The following is a 16,417-nucleotide window of genomic DNA, read 5'->3' on the forward strand; positions in this document are numbered from 1 at the left end:
AAAATGACACATTTCCTGAAATGGTTGTAAACACAGTAGTTTCTCAGCCTTCTGAGTGTCAGCCAGGATTCTTCCACAAAGACATCCTAGTTTTGTCTATTTAAAAACGGGTCTTCAGGATTTACTTAAATTAAGCAGTACCTTAACTTTTTGGCCCTTTTGCTTGCTGATCAGACTAAAAAGAAAACAGAACTACCAAGCAGATTTTTAAAATACATGTATAGTCTTTCTTTGGGTTGTTAATTTTTTTTTTTGTTTTGGTGTGTGTGTGTGTGTGTGTGTGTGTGTGTGTGTCTGTGTGTGTCTGTGTGTGCTCACCATAAATAATGAGGAAACAGTTGGGGTGTATGTTTTTAAAACTTCTTGTTTTTCTTTTCACTAACATTTATTCAATGACTGTAACTCTTTAGAATAGAAGCCTTCTCATCTGGAATCGCGTGCACGCGCACACACACATACACAGACACACAAATATAAAATTATCCTATACTTAAGATAAAATTTTAAAAAGAGTGAGAAAAAGATAAAGAAATATCAAATTATAGAATTGGGGGCTGACAAGATGCTTCAGCAGGTACAAAGACTTCCTAAACAAGCCTGAAGACCTATATTTGATTACTGGATGCCATGTAAAAAAGCCAAATGACATGTACATCTGTAATCCTGTAACTCCTACAGCTAGAGGGGAGAGGGACAGAAGAATAGTCCAGAAGCTATAGAGCCAATTAGTAGTGTGGCAGAAACGACTAGATAGTAGTAGAAGAAAACTGACTTCTCAAAATTACCCTCTAACTTCAACATCTGCACTTACACATAATAATAATTTCTTTATTTTCAAATAAACTATAGAGTTAATCATGTACATAATGATTATTTTGCAAATGAAGTTAGTATCAGCTGAAAAACATAAGTGATATCACCAACATCATAGAGATAAGTAATTAATATAACCATAACTGATAGCCTAGTCTGCTTGTTCCTGTTTGTTCTGTGTGTCTGTACATGCATATACAGTAAACTAGTATATATCTACCAAATTTGGGGATTTGGAAGGTGGCTAAGTGGCTAAGAGTGCCTACTGAACAAGCATGAATATCTAAGTTTGAATTCCTAGCACTTACATAAAAAGATGGTCATGTCTGTAACACCATTTTTGAGACTATAAGGCAAGCCTGGCTGAAATGGTGAGATTCAGGTTCAGTGAGGGATATCTCTCTCTCTCTCTCTCTCTCTCTCTCTCTCTCTCTCTCTCTCTCTCTCTCTCTCTCTCTCTCTCTCTCTCACACACACACACACACACAGACACTCTCTGTCCCTCCATCCCTCCCTCCCCTCACCACACATACACACACACACCACAGACAGACATGGCACTTTTTTTTTTTTGTGTGTGCTGCCAAAACATGAGGTTTAATGATAATATAATGATAATAACCAGTGCACTGGGGTTCCCTTGCACGCAGACAAGAGGAACCCCCAGCTAAATGTAAGAGCAGGTTTTATACAGTTCTAGGGGTGGACAGTGACTAAGCACAATATGATTGGCAGAACACTGTCTTTTAAACTGATTGGTCTTTGGAAAATGAGGTGGCAAGGACCTCCCTTATCTGTAAGTGTCAAGGGTTAGTCCATCCTGTGGAATGTGTCTACTGTCCTCTGGGCCTTCCCCACCAGCAGATGGGTTCTCTTCCCTGTGGTCTGAGGAATGTTAATCAGCTCTCCCTTCTTCCTCTGAATGTTAATCCAGCAGGGTAATCCAGCTGGTGTCCTGTGATTAAGGAATGTGTTCCTCCCAGGATGGGTCCTGGGGCAGTTATTTTTTAAATTTAATCGAATTCCTACATACCCCCCCCCCCTTCTCTTTGTGGCTGATTCCAATCTTGGAATCACAAGCTATCAACTTGGTGTACCGCATGATATTGTTGTTTAAGCATAAGCACTTGTATGGTATTAACATGATCTTTAACAAATGTAACCAAGCGATTTAGAATGTAGGGGCCAAAGGTGAGCAATAGAAACAAGATTACAAGGGGTCCCGTTATGGCCGAAACCAAGGTAGTAAACCAGGGAGATTTATTGAACCATGACTCGAACCACCCTAGCTTCTGTCCTCTTTCTCTTTGTCTCTTAGCTAGCCTTTCTCGGACCTTGGCCATAGAATCTTTGATTACTCCTGAATGATCTATATAAAAACAACATTCTTCCTTCAAGGCTGCACACAACCCGCCTTGTTGGAGGAAAAGGAGATCTAATCCCCTTCTGTTCTGCATGACTACTTCAGATAGAGAAGCCAAGGACTCCTGTAATTTGGAGATGGATTCTTCCATTGCCTGAATATCTACATCGATAGCTTCTCTAAGTCTTCGGTAGTACTCAGGCTATAGAGCTAGGGTGGTTCCTCTGGTATCTACCCCTGCTGCTACTCCCAATTCCAAGAGGACTGTGAGAGTCGTGCTAACAGGCTCTTTTTTGGACCTGTGGAGTCTTCCCTCCCAGGCATCTGGGAAATCATTTTCAGCATGGTATATTAGCCTAGGCACCAGCAGGACCATGACACAGAAGTCTTGGGCTTGGTTCAGCACCCTGGAATTAACATAGTGGGTAAGTCCTATTTTATATGCCCACCAACCATCTTCGGGGGGGAGGGGAGGGAGATAAGTAACTAACACTGTCCTCCTGTGCTACATGGACAGTTGTATTGCACAGGTGAGAGTGAGTATGTGGGACCTTTCCCAGGCAGAGCCTTCATACAGAGACCGCTGTTAGCGTGATCTTAGCACCTCGAGAGGTCCAGCGGCAGCTTGAGGGTGAGACAGAGTTTGAGTAATTACCTATGAGCCCCACAGCCTCATAGTAAGGAGAAGCTACATCATAACAGAGCCAGCAAGCCTGAGTAGTCTCTGGGTTAGTAGAATTTAACACCTGAAAAGCCCACTCTATTATCTGGACCAGCCTGAGTTCTGACCCATCCAAATTTGGCTGAGTCTCATTTAATACGGCTTTCTGGGTGGGAAGTACTATGGGCTGAGGAGACCTGGTAGGCATCAACTTTTGGGGGGCATGAGGGTTACCCCCAAGGGCTAGTCTAGGCCTTTCTACCAGGTGGAAAGTGATAACTTTTTTCCACCAGGTGGTACAGTGATAACTATGGAAAGTTTTATCTTTTGAGCAATGATGGCAAACATTTTATCATGTCAAATAATAACTTTCCCTTTTTTGTATATTTCTTATTAACATCATTTAGTTATTTTTCCTCTTCATTTGTGTGTCTCAAGCCACGGTAAACTCTGCCTTCTAAGTGCTGGGGATTATAGGTTATCTATGTATTAATTAGGTCAACCCCTTTAGATATGGTATTTTCTCCATTTTTACTAGTCTTTTTCACTTTAGTTTTAGTGATTCTTTTTGAGTTTGACACATAGTTTCTTTTTTACACAGTTGAATTATCAAGTTTTTCTTTAAAGCTTCTGAATTTGGCATCAAAATGGGAAAGTTAAAAGTACTTTTCACTTTTCTATTACTGTCATGATGTTTCTAGATCTCTGATTTATTAGTGTAGTGACTCTCTGTACAGTAAGCCTTGGCCTTCTGCCAAGGGCCATCTAGTTGTCTATGTGTAATTCATTAACTATTACACTATTCAGTGGTTTGGGGTGCTTCCTTTATCCACTTTTCATGTGTGTTTGGGCTTTGAAGTTTTTACTTCTTGGTCCATTTAGTAAAGCATTGCTGTCCAAGACTTTATGTCTTTGTATTTGGTAGGGCAACTTTCATTCGGCAGATACTCTTGTGTTTACGGGCTTTCCTAGATACTCTTTATTTGATTTTTAGATAAACATTAAAATTCACTAGTTTAGCTCTGGGACAAGTTGCTGTTGTTTCTATTAAGGAGATGTCACCTTACCCAGGAACGGGGATGTCTTCCCTTACACATGTTTGTTCTTCCTTTGTCCTATTAGATTGATTTTCATATATATATATGTATATATACATAATTTTTATATTTTATATAATTCGTATTTTGTCAGTTGTATATATTTGAATGTATAACAGTTTAGAAACTTACATACTTAAATTATTTAATATTTATAAAAATATGTATAGCAATATGTAAATTTCAATGCTTTTGACTGTAGAAAATTCAGAGAGAGGTTTTTAAAATAGTATAATGAATCCCATGTGCTTGAACAGTGAATATTTTTTCATATGGAGTTAATAACTTATCAGCTTGCTCCCATTCTTACCTTTATATAACTTATAAGGTGTACTGTTGACAGTGTGAGCAAGGAAGACTTTCTAGGTGAATGACATTGGTTACATTACTTTTGTATTATAGTCTTGGAGAAACGTTTACTGTTTTGTATTTTTTTAACATGGATAGCTGTGTAGTTAATCTTTGAAGTGTTTCAGATAGCAATTAGGTAATGTTTTAAAGAGCAATGTAGGCCGGGCATGTTGGTGCACATCTTTAATCCCAGCATTTGGAAGGCAGCATCACATGAATCCTGTTGGCTTTGAGGCTAGCTGGGGCTACACAGTGAGATCCTGTGTTTTGTTTTTCTTTTGTTTTGTTTGGTTTGTTTTTAAGTAATTTAACAAATTAACATCAAAATATTTAAATAGTACTTTCCTATCATTATAGTTCTCAAAATCATACTGTTTTCAGTTTAGGGATGAATATATATTAAAGATTTTAATTTAGTTTACTAGTCATAAAGATGATAAAACTAAGTACTTAAGAACTTGGGCCTATTTGGTTCTTCTATTTAAATAAAAAATCAAAAACTATTAGAATAAGATCACTGCCAGGCAATGGTGGTGCAATCTTGAATTTAATCCCAGCGCTCAGGAGACAGAGGTAGACAGATCTCTTGAGTTTGAGGCTAGCCTGATCTACATAGTGAGCTCTAGGACAGCCAAAGCTACATGAAAAAACCCTGTCTGCCGGACGGTGAGGGAATTATTAAGGTTACTATGCTTTAGGTAGGTAACCTTTGGGTCATCTTTTCTATCTGACAAAAATTATTTGTATTTTCCTAGACACAAGCGTGCAGGCCACTTTGTAACTGCACAGAGCCAGAGTCCTTTACTAATAATAAGCAGCTGGGTTAGAGATAAATATATTTGTCTAGAAAACTAAGCAACCCTAGAAGCAGTTGCTAAACTAATCAGATATTCTGTGGTCTGGCTTGGCAAGGTTTTGTTGTGCTTATTTTGTGGTTGTGCTTGGCCTCTACTGGTGGAGATGCTTAATGCAGCCTTCAGGCTAAGACTCATATATTAAATTGCACTTCAGGACAATATTAAAGGACACATTGCTATCATCTTGGCCGTACTCCTAAGACTACTCTGGTGTTCCTGTACCTTGTAGATAACCTTGTCCTCCACCATCCATCTGCTGTGCTCTGCACCTTTCTGTGCCTTCAGCATCCTTTCATCTCCCCCATGCTCCCTCCAACTGGCAATAATAGAAATATTAAAGTGCTCAAAATATGTATTATGCTGACAAAATTGTATGTGTGTCTAATTTTTTTAATTAGGCCCATATGCATTGTTTATGGTGCTTGCCTAAAAGTAAAAACCAGAGTGTAGGTTGAGATTACTTGGTAAAAATTGTTGGGAATTTTATTGATGTCTTTCCTGCTGTTCATCTCTACCTACTGTCCTCCTGCCCAGCTTTGGAGTTAAGAAAATCTTTTGTATACTGTTTGAACTAAGCAAAAGAAGGAAAGGATTTTCTTAGTGCTAAACTTATGGACTATATCTACAATTTTGATAAGTGGATTTAAGTAGGAAACCTGAAAAGACACCTTAAATTTATTGGAAAGACACCGGACAGGTGACTTTCACATTGATTAAATATTGGTGATTAAGTATTTGATGATTTATTTTAATGACAGATAAAACTGCAATGTCCCTTAAAATGTTCAATTTTCTTAAGAGTTTGGGTTTTTTGTTTGTGTTTTTGTTGTTGTTGTTGTTTTGTTTGTTTGTTTTTGTTTGTTTGTTTTAGAGCCAAGGTCTCTATGTAGACTGACTGGCTTTGAACTCACAGACCTCTGCCTGCTTCTGATTTCCATGAATTAAAAGTGTCTACCACCATGCCAGGCCTTTAACTTATGCTTTTCTACTTGATAAAGGTTACATTTAGTGTGGAATTCAAGAAAATACCATTTATTCTTATATCCAATACAAAACTAAAAAATGATAAAACAAAGAAGTTTGCTACATAATCTTTTTTTTTTGTCATCAAGATAAAGCAGAAGGAGAAAAAGAATAATGCTGACACTTTATATGAAGTTGTGTGTTTGGAAAGTGAGTCAGAGAGAGAGAGGAGGAAAACTACAGCCAGTCCTTCAGTTCGCCTGCCACAGTCTGGATCCCAGAGCTCCATGATCCCCTCTCCTCCAGAAGATGATGAAGAAGAAGGTAAGTGTAGAGAGGTTGGTTTACGTATAGGGACGGTTGTGCATACTGCAGCAACTTCATCTTTATAAGGGGCTGGCAGTAGGATGTGGTGTTGGAACTCAGTGAAGCACTTATGAGAGTCTCTCATAGACAAGCAACTAGGAGATGCTAGAAAATATTTGAAGTTGCCATACGTTCCCCCCTCCCCAGCATTTATTTTTGTGTGTATGGTTTATACTTGCACCACAGTGTACCAGTGAGGGTCCAGACAACTTGGCAGGAATCTGTTCTTGCCTTTTCCTCTGTTGACTGCAGGGTGACCTTGAGGTCAACAGGCTGAACAACAAGCACCTTTACTCACCACACCAGCCCACATTTGGGCATTCTTTAAGATACTTGTAATCAGATTTGGAAAATGAGATTTTATAATCTTTTGGTCACTATTTAAAGGTAATACAAAGAAGTAAGAGCTAGAAGGAAGTTTTTGGCACAGGAAAAAGAGAGCATTTCACAGGGGTTGTCATAACAATAGAAGGGCTTCATTTTTAATGTGATAATAGAAAGTCATTTGAGTTTGTATCTGTGAAATTCACACGATGTTCATCAAATTCGTTTTTTTCATTTTGGAGAGTTTGTGGGACATCCTAAAAGAGTTGTTTTGAGCTGGGATTGAAAGTGCAAAACGCCTTGAACATTTCTAGCAAATCAATCACATTAACAAAAATAAAGAGGTACAAGAAATGCTTAAGTTAAAAAAAGATAAATATCCATGATTATGTATGATTTTCTCTCTCTCTCTCTCTCTCTCTCTCTCTCTCTCTCTCTCTCTCTCTCTTTTATATAAGTCCCACTGTCTTGGGATTAATCACCTTATGGTTAGTTTTTAGGACTATTCATTTTTAATGATTAAATGCTTATTGTGTGGTAGCAAAGTGCCTGATTCTCATAATCCTCACAGTAAGCCTGAAAAATAGATTATTATTGTCCTCGTTTTTCATATAAAGAAGTAGAATCACAGATAAGTAAATTTGCCACAGGCTACATAGATAGAAATTGGCAATCATAATGTGAATCTGAATTTGCGTGCTTTGAATCTGAGTTGAAGTCTGATATCATCTACATTTGACTCTTATAAATTATTGACGTGTATAAAGGCCCATGTATTCTCTTTGAAGTCTGATGCACTTTGGCATTCTCCTGCCAACCATTTCAAATTGTGGTCCAAATTGTGGTCTGCCTGCCTGCCTGCCTGCCTGCCTGCCTGCCTGCCTTCCTTCCTTCCTTCCTTCCTTCCTTCCTGTCTCTGTTTTTTTAATTTACATTTCAAATGTTAATCCCTTTTCCTGGGCCCCCTCTACCCTCCGAGACTCCCTAACCCATTCCATTCTCCCTGCTTCTATGAGGGTGTTCCCTCACCCAACCACTCCTGTCTCTCCACCCTGGCATTCCACTACACTGGGGCATTGAGGCTTCACAGAACCAAGGGCCTCTGCTCCCACTGAAGACTGACAAGGCCATCCTCTGCTACATATGCGGTTGGAGCCATGGATCCCTCCATGTGTACACTTTAGTTGGTGGTTTAGTCCCTGGGAGCTCTGGGGCTGTCTGGTTGGTTGATATTGTTATTCTCCCTGTGGGGTTGCAAACCCCTTCAGTTCCTTCAGTCCTTTCTCTAACTTCTCCATTGGGGACCCCCTGCTTAGTCCAGTGGTTGGCTGTGAGCATCAGCCTCTGTGTTTGTCAGGCTTTGACAGAGCCTCTCAGGAGACAGCTGTATCAGGTTCCTGTCAGCAAGCACTTCTTGGCATCCACAATACTGTCTGCATTTGGTGACTGTATATGGGATGGATCCCCAGGTGGGGCAGTCTCTGGATGGCCTTTCCTTCAGTCTCTGCTCCACACTTTGTCTCCATATTTGCTCCCATGAGTATTTTGTTCCTGCTTCTAAGAAGGACCAAAGCACCCACACTTTGGTCTTCCTTCTCCTTGAGCTTCATGTGGTCTTTGAATTATATCTTGGGTATTCCGAGCTTTGTGGCTAATATCCACTTATCAGTGAGTGCAAGCCAAGTGTGTTCTTTTTTGATTGGGTTACCTAACTCAGGATGATATTTTCTAGTTCCATCCATTTGCCTAAGAATTTCATGTTTTTAATAGCTGAGTAATACTTCATAGTGTAAATGCACCACATTTTCTGTATCCATTCCTCTGTTGAAGGACATCTGGGTTCTTTCCAGCTTCTGGCTTTTATAAATAAGGCTGCTATGAACATAGTGGAGCATATGTCCTTGTTATATTTTGTAGTCACTGTTCTTCACCTCTGAGCCATCTCTCTAGTTCCCTATATATTGTTAATTTTCATTCCTTAAATTTTAAAGTAGTCATTTTGTCCTTATTAATATTTTGTTTTCTGTTCTAACTTAATGTCATTTTATAGAACATGTATAAAGTAAGTCATAATGTCATTAAAGACCAGAAAAAATACTAATGATAATTCATCATTCACTCAAGCAGTGATATTAATATCTTGATTATTCTCCATTTGTTTGGTGTTTTTAACAGATCATACTGATAATTTAACTCTTTATCTTTTTATATTGTCATGTAAATACAAACATTTGCATTCACTTACCTTATATAAGTCATAATACACGTCATAGTTATTTTTAAAATTAGTATGCAAAGCATTGAATGTCATTATAGCATTTTCAGACATGTAAAGGTAAAAATTGGGAAAGTGGGCTAGAGACACAAAAATGAGAGATGATTTAATAAAACCATCATTCCACCACGTACCACACTCCTTTACTAGGCCCATGGGTGACTAGTTTTGTTCTTTACTATTTTAGACAAAACTGTTACATGTTTTTGTACATGAAACTGCTTACTTTGAAAAAAAGAAAACATTTCACATTTTGAGTTCTGTATTTTATTGATAGATGACTTTTCTATAATTGACATAATAAAGACATATAGAAAGCAAGAGAGAATTAAACAGGCTATAAAAGCATTATACCTGAGATGGGATTATTCACATTGTGCATAAATACTAAGAACATATATTATAGGTTTATGTTCTCAATAAATGTTTACATTTGCCTTTTATATTCCCATGGGTTTTTTTTGTTTTTGTTTTTGTTTGTTTTTTTTTTTTTTTTTGCTTATTACAGATAATGATGAACCTCTCTTGAGTGGATTTGGAGATGTATCCAAAGAGTGTGCAGAAAAAATTCTGGAAACATGGGGAGAACTGCTGTCAAAATGGTGAGTTATAGACTCACTCTGTGTCTCACCTGTCACTCTCATTTCTTAACTAATTTCAATCTGGAACCAATAGCAGAGATGTGCAAATAAGACCTCACTCAGGAATCTATTAGACATACATCAGGATAACAACAAGCTCATGAATCAGTCTGAGATCATTAGAAACCTAACAAAGTCTCACTGATAAGAAAAATGTCCAGACATACAGAGTTCATTGGTAGAGAGGGAGAGAGGAAGAGAAGGAGAACAGTCATTTGGTCCTGTACAGTGGAGAAGATAGGAATGACTGGCTAGTTGATTATAACCAACAGAACTTACAACTGCCACCTTCACTCTTTAAAGCCAGAGCTGCCTCTTGCTTGCCAAGCTCTAACTGAAGGAGTATAAGAAGGTTTCTCTACAATGGCTTTGTGTGCAAATAAGACTGCCCCACAAATCTCCTTGTGACTACAAAGTCTGTTTTCAGGAGTGTGCCCTCTACTAGAGTGGTGAGGAAATGTAATGAATACAAGCCTGGTTCTATGGTGCTCTGAAATTAGATGCAATCAGAAGTCTGTCGAACTTCAAATTTAGACATTCCCTACAACCTCTGGTGCAAGAAATTCCTTAGGGTTTCAGATATATACTTATAAAATGTAGCTATTGGTTCTCTGCAGGACGCAGGTGAGGCCTGTCTTGTTGCTCTTTTGAAGATACCAACCTGCATGCTATTCAGGCCAAATGTTTAACAGTTAGCAGGCCACACATGGTGAACTGCTTAAAATCTTCTGTGATTGGAGATGATTCTTTTTCAGTCTGATCTCCTCTCTTCCAATTATTAGTTATTCTCAGTGTTAGGTAATTTCCTAATTATTTAAATATATCTAAGTTTAAAGATATCTAAGTACAACTAGCAAGTAGAAAAATAAGGGACAGAAATCAGGTATTGTCAAGTTTTTTTATTGCCATTTGTGTGGGAAATTTTAATATAAAGATGAGGCAAAAAAAAGTATTAATGAAAGTCAGTGTGCTTCAATGAGCAAAACAGCAGTTTACCTTTATAACAATTCTAAATACATCTGTCAAATTCTTATGAAGAAAAAAAATACACACCATTGTTAATATCCAATGATCAGAAGAGTTTAGAAGATAGTCGCTCTGTGTGTGTGTGAGAGAGAGAGAGAGAGAGAGAGAGAGAGAGAAAGAGAGAGACGTAGTAGAGACTTTAAGTAGGATTTTTCCTTACCTGTGATGCATATAATATCTGAAATGGCAAAGCTGAATATCCTGAGCATGACATGAGTGCCTCACTGTATCCATTAGTTTTACTACTAAAATCAATAGTTTAGGCTTAGGCTGGGAATATGACTCTGTAGTGGGACACTTGCCAGGCATGCTTGAAGCCCTCAGTTTAATCATCAGAACTGCAAAACAAAGCGTGACTGGTTTCTGCAAACTAGGCATGGTAGAACATGTCTACAATCTCAGGGCTGGGATGTGGAAGGAGGAAGATTAAGACTTCAGGTCCAGCCTGGGCTCTATAGCAAAACTGTGTCTCAAAACAAAGAATTTGGCTGAGTATGGTGTCCTTTAAATCCCAGCACTCAGGATGCAGAGGCAGAGGATCTCCCCGAATTGAAGGCCAGCCTGGTCTATATAATGAGTTCTAAGCCAGCCAGCAATGCACAATGAGACCCTGTCTAAAAGAAAAACAACAAAAAGAGTTTGACAGTAGTGTTAGGAAGTACTATTCTTTATCCTGTTTACAAACAATATATTACCTTTGGGTTCTGATGCTCTGGTGAGGCACATGTACCATATCTTTTCTTCCTTGGTAGGATGTCCTGGGATGATAAAGCTAAATTTGAAAGTGATCTGATCATGTCTTTATTGCTGATGCTCTGGTTATTAAGGTTATCATTAAAGTTATTTATGGGGCTTGTACATTAAGGGTTTTCTTTTTTCCTCTTACAAGTTTTGACTATTAAAATTAACTGTATTTTCGGTAAAGCTGTGTCTCAGCAGATGTCATGCCCTTCAGGCTTAACACTACACATGGACATCATCTGCTCTGATACTTGGTTACTGCTTTATACTTTGGACACAACACTGTCTACATTGGGAAATATCAAATATGTACAAAAGAAAATGGTAAACCAAAGCATGAGTTGTCTTTAGACACACAGCTGTAATACATGAACTGTGCAAAAGCCCTTGGAAATGTCTCTTAAATTTTGATACTTCTTTACTAATAGGAAACAGGATTGCTGATACTTGTCAGGTTTGGTTTTAGTTGAGTGAGCTGGAGTGTGGACCGCTGCTGCAGGGATTTTATATGTGTACATTGTTTCTGGGCTAAACCAGCATTGTAATTCAGTGTTGACAAGACTTCATAATAATGTCATTAAAACCATCTCCACAGTGTTCATAGTTCAGAGCTCTTTTTTTTTTTTTTTTTTTTTTAATTGTCTTGGGGCTTATTCTATAGACCAGGCTGGTCTAGAACTCACAGAGGTCGCAGGCCTCTGCCTCCAAGTGCTGGGATTCAAGTCATGTGTCACTACACCTGGTAAGACCTCATTCTGTTTTTGTGAAGCCAGCACACTTTGTATAATGGCTTCTTTTGTTTTGTTGTCAAACTTTGTTACTCATAATCAGCTGTGTCCTGCCATTCTCTAAATATATTAACTGAATTTCCATCTGTTTCTGCTGTCCTAAGATCGTTTCAACTGTTTTTGCTTGTTTTTTATGTCTTCAAATATATAATAATCTAGTCTGTTTCATCCATTTGAACATTTTTGTCCATCCTATATGTTCTAGGATATTAGGGTTGTAGTAGTGATAGTGTAAACATTTACCACACACCTAGCACAGCACCAAATTGTGTGCAGTCTTTCAATTATAACAGTATTACCGACTTGTACATTTTTACACACAGGTTAGGCATTCTAATAACTAAACTGGCAAACCCAGAATTTGTTAACATAGCAAATCTGATCCTGACGCTGATTTATTTACTGAAAGTAGTTTTGTTTTGTTTTGTTTATTATTTTTATTGGGCTGGAGAGATGGCTCAGCAGTTAGGAGCATTGACTGTTCTTCCAGAGGTCCTGAGTTCAATTCCCAGCAACCACATGGTGGCTCACAACCATCTGTAATGGAATCCAGTGTCCTCTTCTGGTGTGTCTGAAGAGAGCAACAATGTACTCACATACATAAGATAAAAAAATAAGTCTAAAAAAATATTTTAATTATGGGGGAGGGGTGGGGAGAGGGGTGTGCATAAATGAGTCTGATCCCCCTGGAGCTGGAGTTATAGGCACTTGTCAGCTACCTGATATGGATGCTGGTAATTGAAGCTGGGTCCTCAGGAAGAGCAGTATGTGCCCTTAACTACTCAGCCATCTCTCCAGCCCCTCAACCTAAATTTTAATAACGGCACTAGTGTCTATGTGTCATTCTCCAGGTTCATTTGAATGTGACCCTTGGAAAATAGGAGCACTAGTGTGCTCAGTATAAAATAGTATGCTATTTATATGTGGAGTTAATACTGTCAATGACTAAAATTATTCTGAAAGAAATTTTACTAGTTATGTAAAGTTATTTTAAAGTTATGTATATTTTTATGCAAATATTTCTGTGAAGAGTCCAATAGCAAATATTTAAGACTTTGCAGTCCAATGATAGTCTGTCACAACTATTTAAAATCAAAACAATCATAAGTAATAATTGGAAATGGACACATAATTGTGTGTCAGTTAAAGTTTATTTGCCCCAAGGCCATAATGTTTCAGACCCTTAATTAGTAGCATAAAGAGTAATACTATTTTTGCTGGCAACTCTCCGTATATGCACACATGCAAGGAAAATTTTATATGAATTGCCCTTATCTTTTACATCAGGGTACAGAATCATAGAACAAGTGATGAGCACTTTTTAAATACATATTGTATTATTCTCATAGAATTTGGGTGATGTGAAAAGTCTCAGACATATTTATAATGTGCTGATGGTTTTTTAAAATCGGTGACTTGTGCTTCAATGTGATAGTCGCAGGAGCATTTCTGGGTCAGGATCCTGCTTTAGTGACTCATTAATGGTGGTTTTCTTGTCACAGAGGAGCTGTGACATGTCTCAGGATCACCCAAACCTTCAGTGAACTGACCAGCCTCCTTGATCTTCTCTGCATTATGGACATAACATCTGCCTTTTATGATAGGGTCAGTTTAAGACACAAAGCACTGAGATCATGCCAGTGTTTGAAAACAGGCTTTATTTTGTTCATTTTATACATGAAATCTGAAACCAAGGCTTTTGTAACTTGTATTATTGTTTCAGTAAGAATGTTCTTAGCTAGCACGTATATTCAAGCTGTTACATGAAGAGTAACATACCTGAAATATTGTAACTTAGAATGTTTAAGTATGCAGTTCATAGTTGCTGCTGCTGTTTCTTTATGCCCATTAATTGCAATTTTTCAAGGATCTATTTTTATTTATTTTTTCATGTGTATGTGTGTTTTTGCCATTTGTATGCAAGGTCGAGATGGACAGAAGGGAGAACTGAAGTTACACATTGGTGAACTAGGTGACAGTCTCTGTGGGAGAATCAAAGCATTTCTCCAGCAGCTAATTTTAGTTTTGCTCTAACTTGTACATAAGCTATAACCAAAAAGGTCCCTGCAGTTTCCAGTTACTTTTTGTTTGGTTGGTTGATTGGTTGTTTTTTTTCCAACAGGGTTTCTCTATGTGTAGTCCTGGCTGTCTTGGATCAATCTGTAGACCAGGCAGGCCTCAAACTCAGAGATTTACCTGCTTCTGCCTCCTGAGTGCTGGGATTAAAAGCACCACCACTTCCTACCTTCCAGTTCTTTTTTAGATAATGCTTTAATAATACTTAGACACAGTGGTTTATAGATGCCATGTTAATACTTTATTTTTTATTATTACTATGTTACCTTCTCATATCTTTGTAAACCATTTTATTTTCATTAAAGAATCTTTCAGAGTCTATTCCTTTGCCAAAGTAATGAATTATGGCTTTATTTTTAGGCATCTCAACTTGAGTGTGAGACCAAAGCAGTTGTCATCCTTAGTGAGAAGTGGTGTTCCTGAAGCTCTTCGTGGAGAAGTCTGGCAGCTGCTAGCAGGCTGCCACAACAACGATCACTTGGTAGAAAAGTACCGAATTCTCATCACAAAGGTCAGAGAGGTTATAAAGTTGAGAGTGAATGGTCAAATCTTTTATACTTTATCTTAAATAAGTATAGTCTAAAGATGTCTTTTTCTTTTGGCACAAAGATGAATGCACAAAATTTACTTCCTCGGTTTTGAATTTATCTCAGTTGTGGGAAATGTCCTTCTCACCTCCATTAATGATTAACATTTTGAGCCATGGCATTTATGCAATGCAGTGATTACAGTGCTTCATTTTGTTGGGGTGGAGGGCATTTATGCAATGCAGTGATTACAGTGCTTCATTTTGTTGGGGTGGAGGGCATTTATGCAATGCAGTGATTACAGTGCTTCATTTTGTTGGGGTGGAGGGCATTTATGCAATGCAGTGATTACAGTGCTTCATTTTGTTGGGGTGGAGGGCATTTATGTAATGCGGTGATTACAGTGCTTCATTTTGTTGGGGTGGGTTTTTGTTTGCTTGTTTTTTCTTATTTTTTATAATTTTTATGGTTTTTGAGACAGGGTTTCTCTGTGTAGCCAGCCCTGGCTGTCCTGGAATGCATTCTGTAGACCAGGAACTCAGAGATTCACCTGTTTATGCCTACTAAACACTAGGATTAAAGACATGCACCACTAAGCCCAGCTCTTTGTATGTTTAGCTTTTTAAAAAGGTCCCTGGACTGTCTAGAGCTCAAGGTTCACTAAAGATTAGCCTTGGACCTGTGGCAGTTTTCTTTCCTAGGGGTCTAAAGTGCTGGCATTATAAGCATGAGCCACCACACCCAGCTATAGATTTATTTTTCTTAAAAAATGCTTTCAATAAAGAAGGCTTTCTTTTAGTTTCTACACTTAATAAGAAAATAATCTGCAGCCTTACATTTAATCTTGTTTATTCCTCCAAAGTGAAACCCTTATTTTCACAGTATGCCCTGCTCAAGTTAAGGCATTCTTCAAAGTTTCACAAACAAAGCAAGAAAAAAAGTATTCTATGTATAGTATACAAACATGTAAAATGGTTTTCTACAAAGTTAGCCAGTGTTTGTACCTTTTGTACCCATATTACTGGTTTTGGTTTTAGTTTTCCAAAAATTGTGGGAGTTTATCTACTAGGAAGCAGCTTCCCTGATAGGTAAATTTGAAACCTGAGTTATGAAGATACAGATTCATTTTATTTATTTTGTGTGAGTATGTGGGCATGCTAGTGCCCTTATACATGTGTGGGCAGAGGAAAACAGTTAAGGGCTCATTCTCCAAGGGCCACACTTAGGTTCTCAGGCCTAGATTCCTTCAACCACTCTGTCCAACCTGAGAATTTTTGATAAGAGAAAGAAGTAAAATCTTTATAAAGAAAACATTTTAAATTTTATTATGAATTATTTTATTATATTATCTTTTTGAAACTGTTGAAATAATTTAATGGGAAAACAACATACAGAAAGGAGATATGATCTTTAAAAGAAAATGTTGTATCCAACATAAACAGAATTGTGGGCCTAGGAAGCCTATCTCAAGAATAGTTGAAGGTCCTTTGTTGAATGTGTCTGACAAAACACAGTGGGAGTCATAAAGGACTGGTAGAACAATGGGGT

At 37.9% G+C, this 16,417-nt stretch overlaps 1 protein-coding gene across 3 annotated transcripts in view; it reads left to right on the forward strand.

Annotated features, from left to right (window-relative positions):
* Rabgap1 (RAB GTPase activating protein 1) overlaps nucleotides 1–16,417 on the forward strand; it is a 123,508-nt gene that overhangs the window by 49,379 nt on the left and 57,712 nt on the right. For all 3 annotated transcript variants that reach the window (XM_076928657.1, XM_034494778.2, XM_034494779.2), the window contains 3 exons: nucleotides 6,255–6,429; nucleotides 9,579–9,672; nucleotides 14,703–14,853. In XM_076928657.1, the coding sequence (XP_076784772.1) occupies nucleotides 6,255–6,429; nucleotides 9,579–9,672; nucleotides 14,703–14,853 (420 nt within the window). The remainder of the gene's footprint in view (nucleotides 1–6,254; nucleotides 6,430–9,578; nucleotides 9,673–14,702; nucleotides 14,854–16,417) is intronic.

Source organism: Arvicanthis niloticus, chromosome 2, assembly GCF_011762505.2.
Source record: "Arvicanthis niloticus isolate mArvNil1 chromosome 2, mArvNil1.pat.X, whole genome shotgun sequence".
NCBI classification, from domain to species: Eukaryota; Metazoa; Chordata; class Mammalia; order Rodentia; family Muridae; genus Arvicanthis; species Arvicanthis niloticus.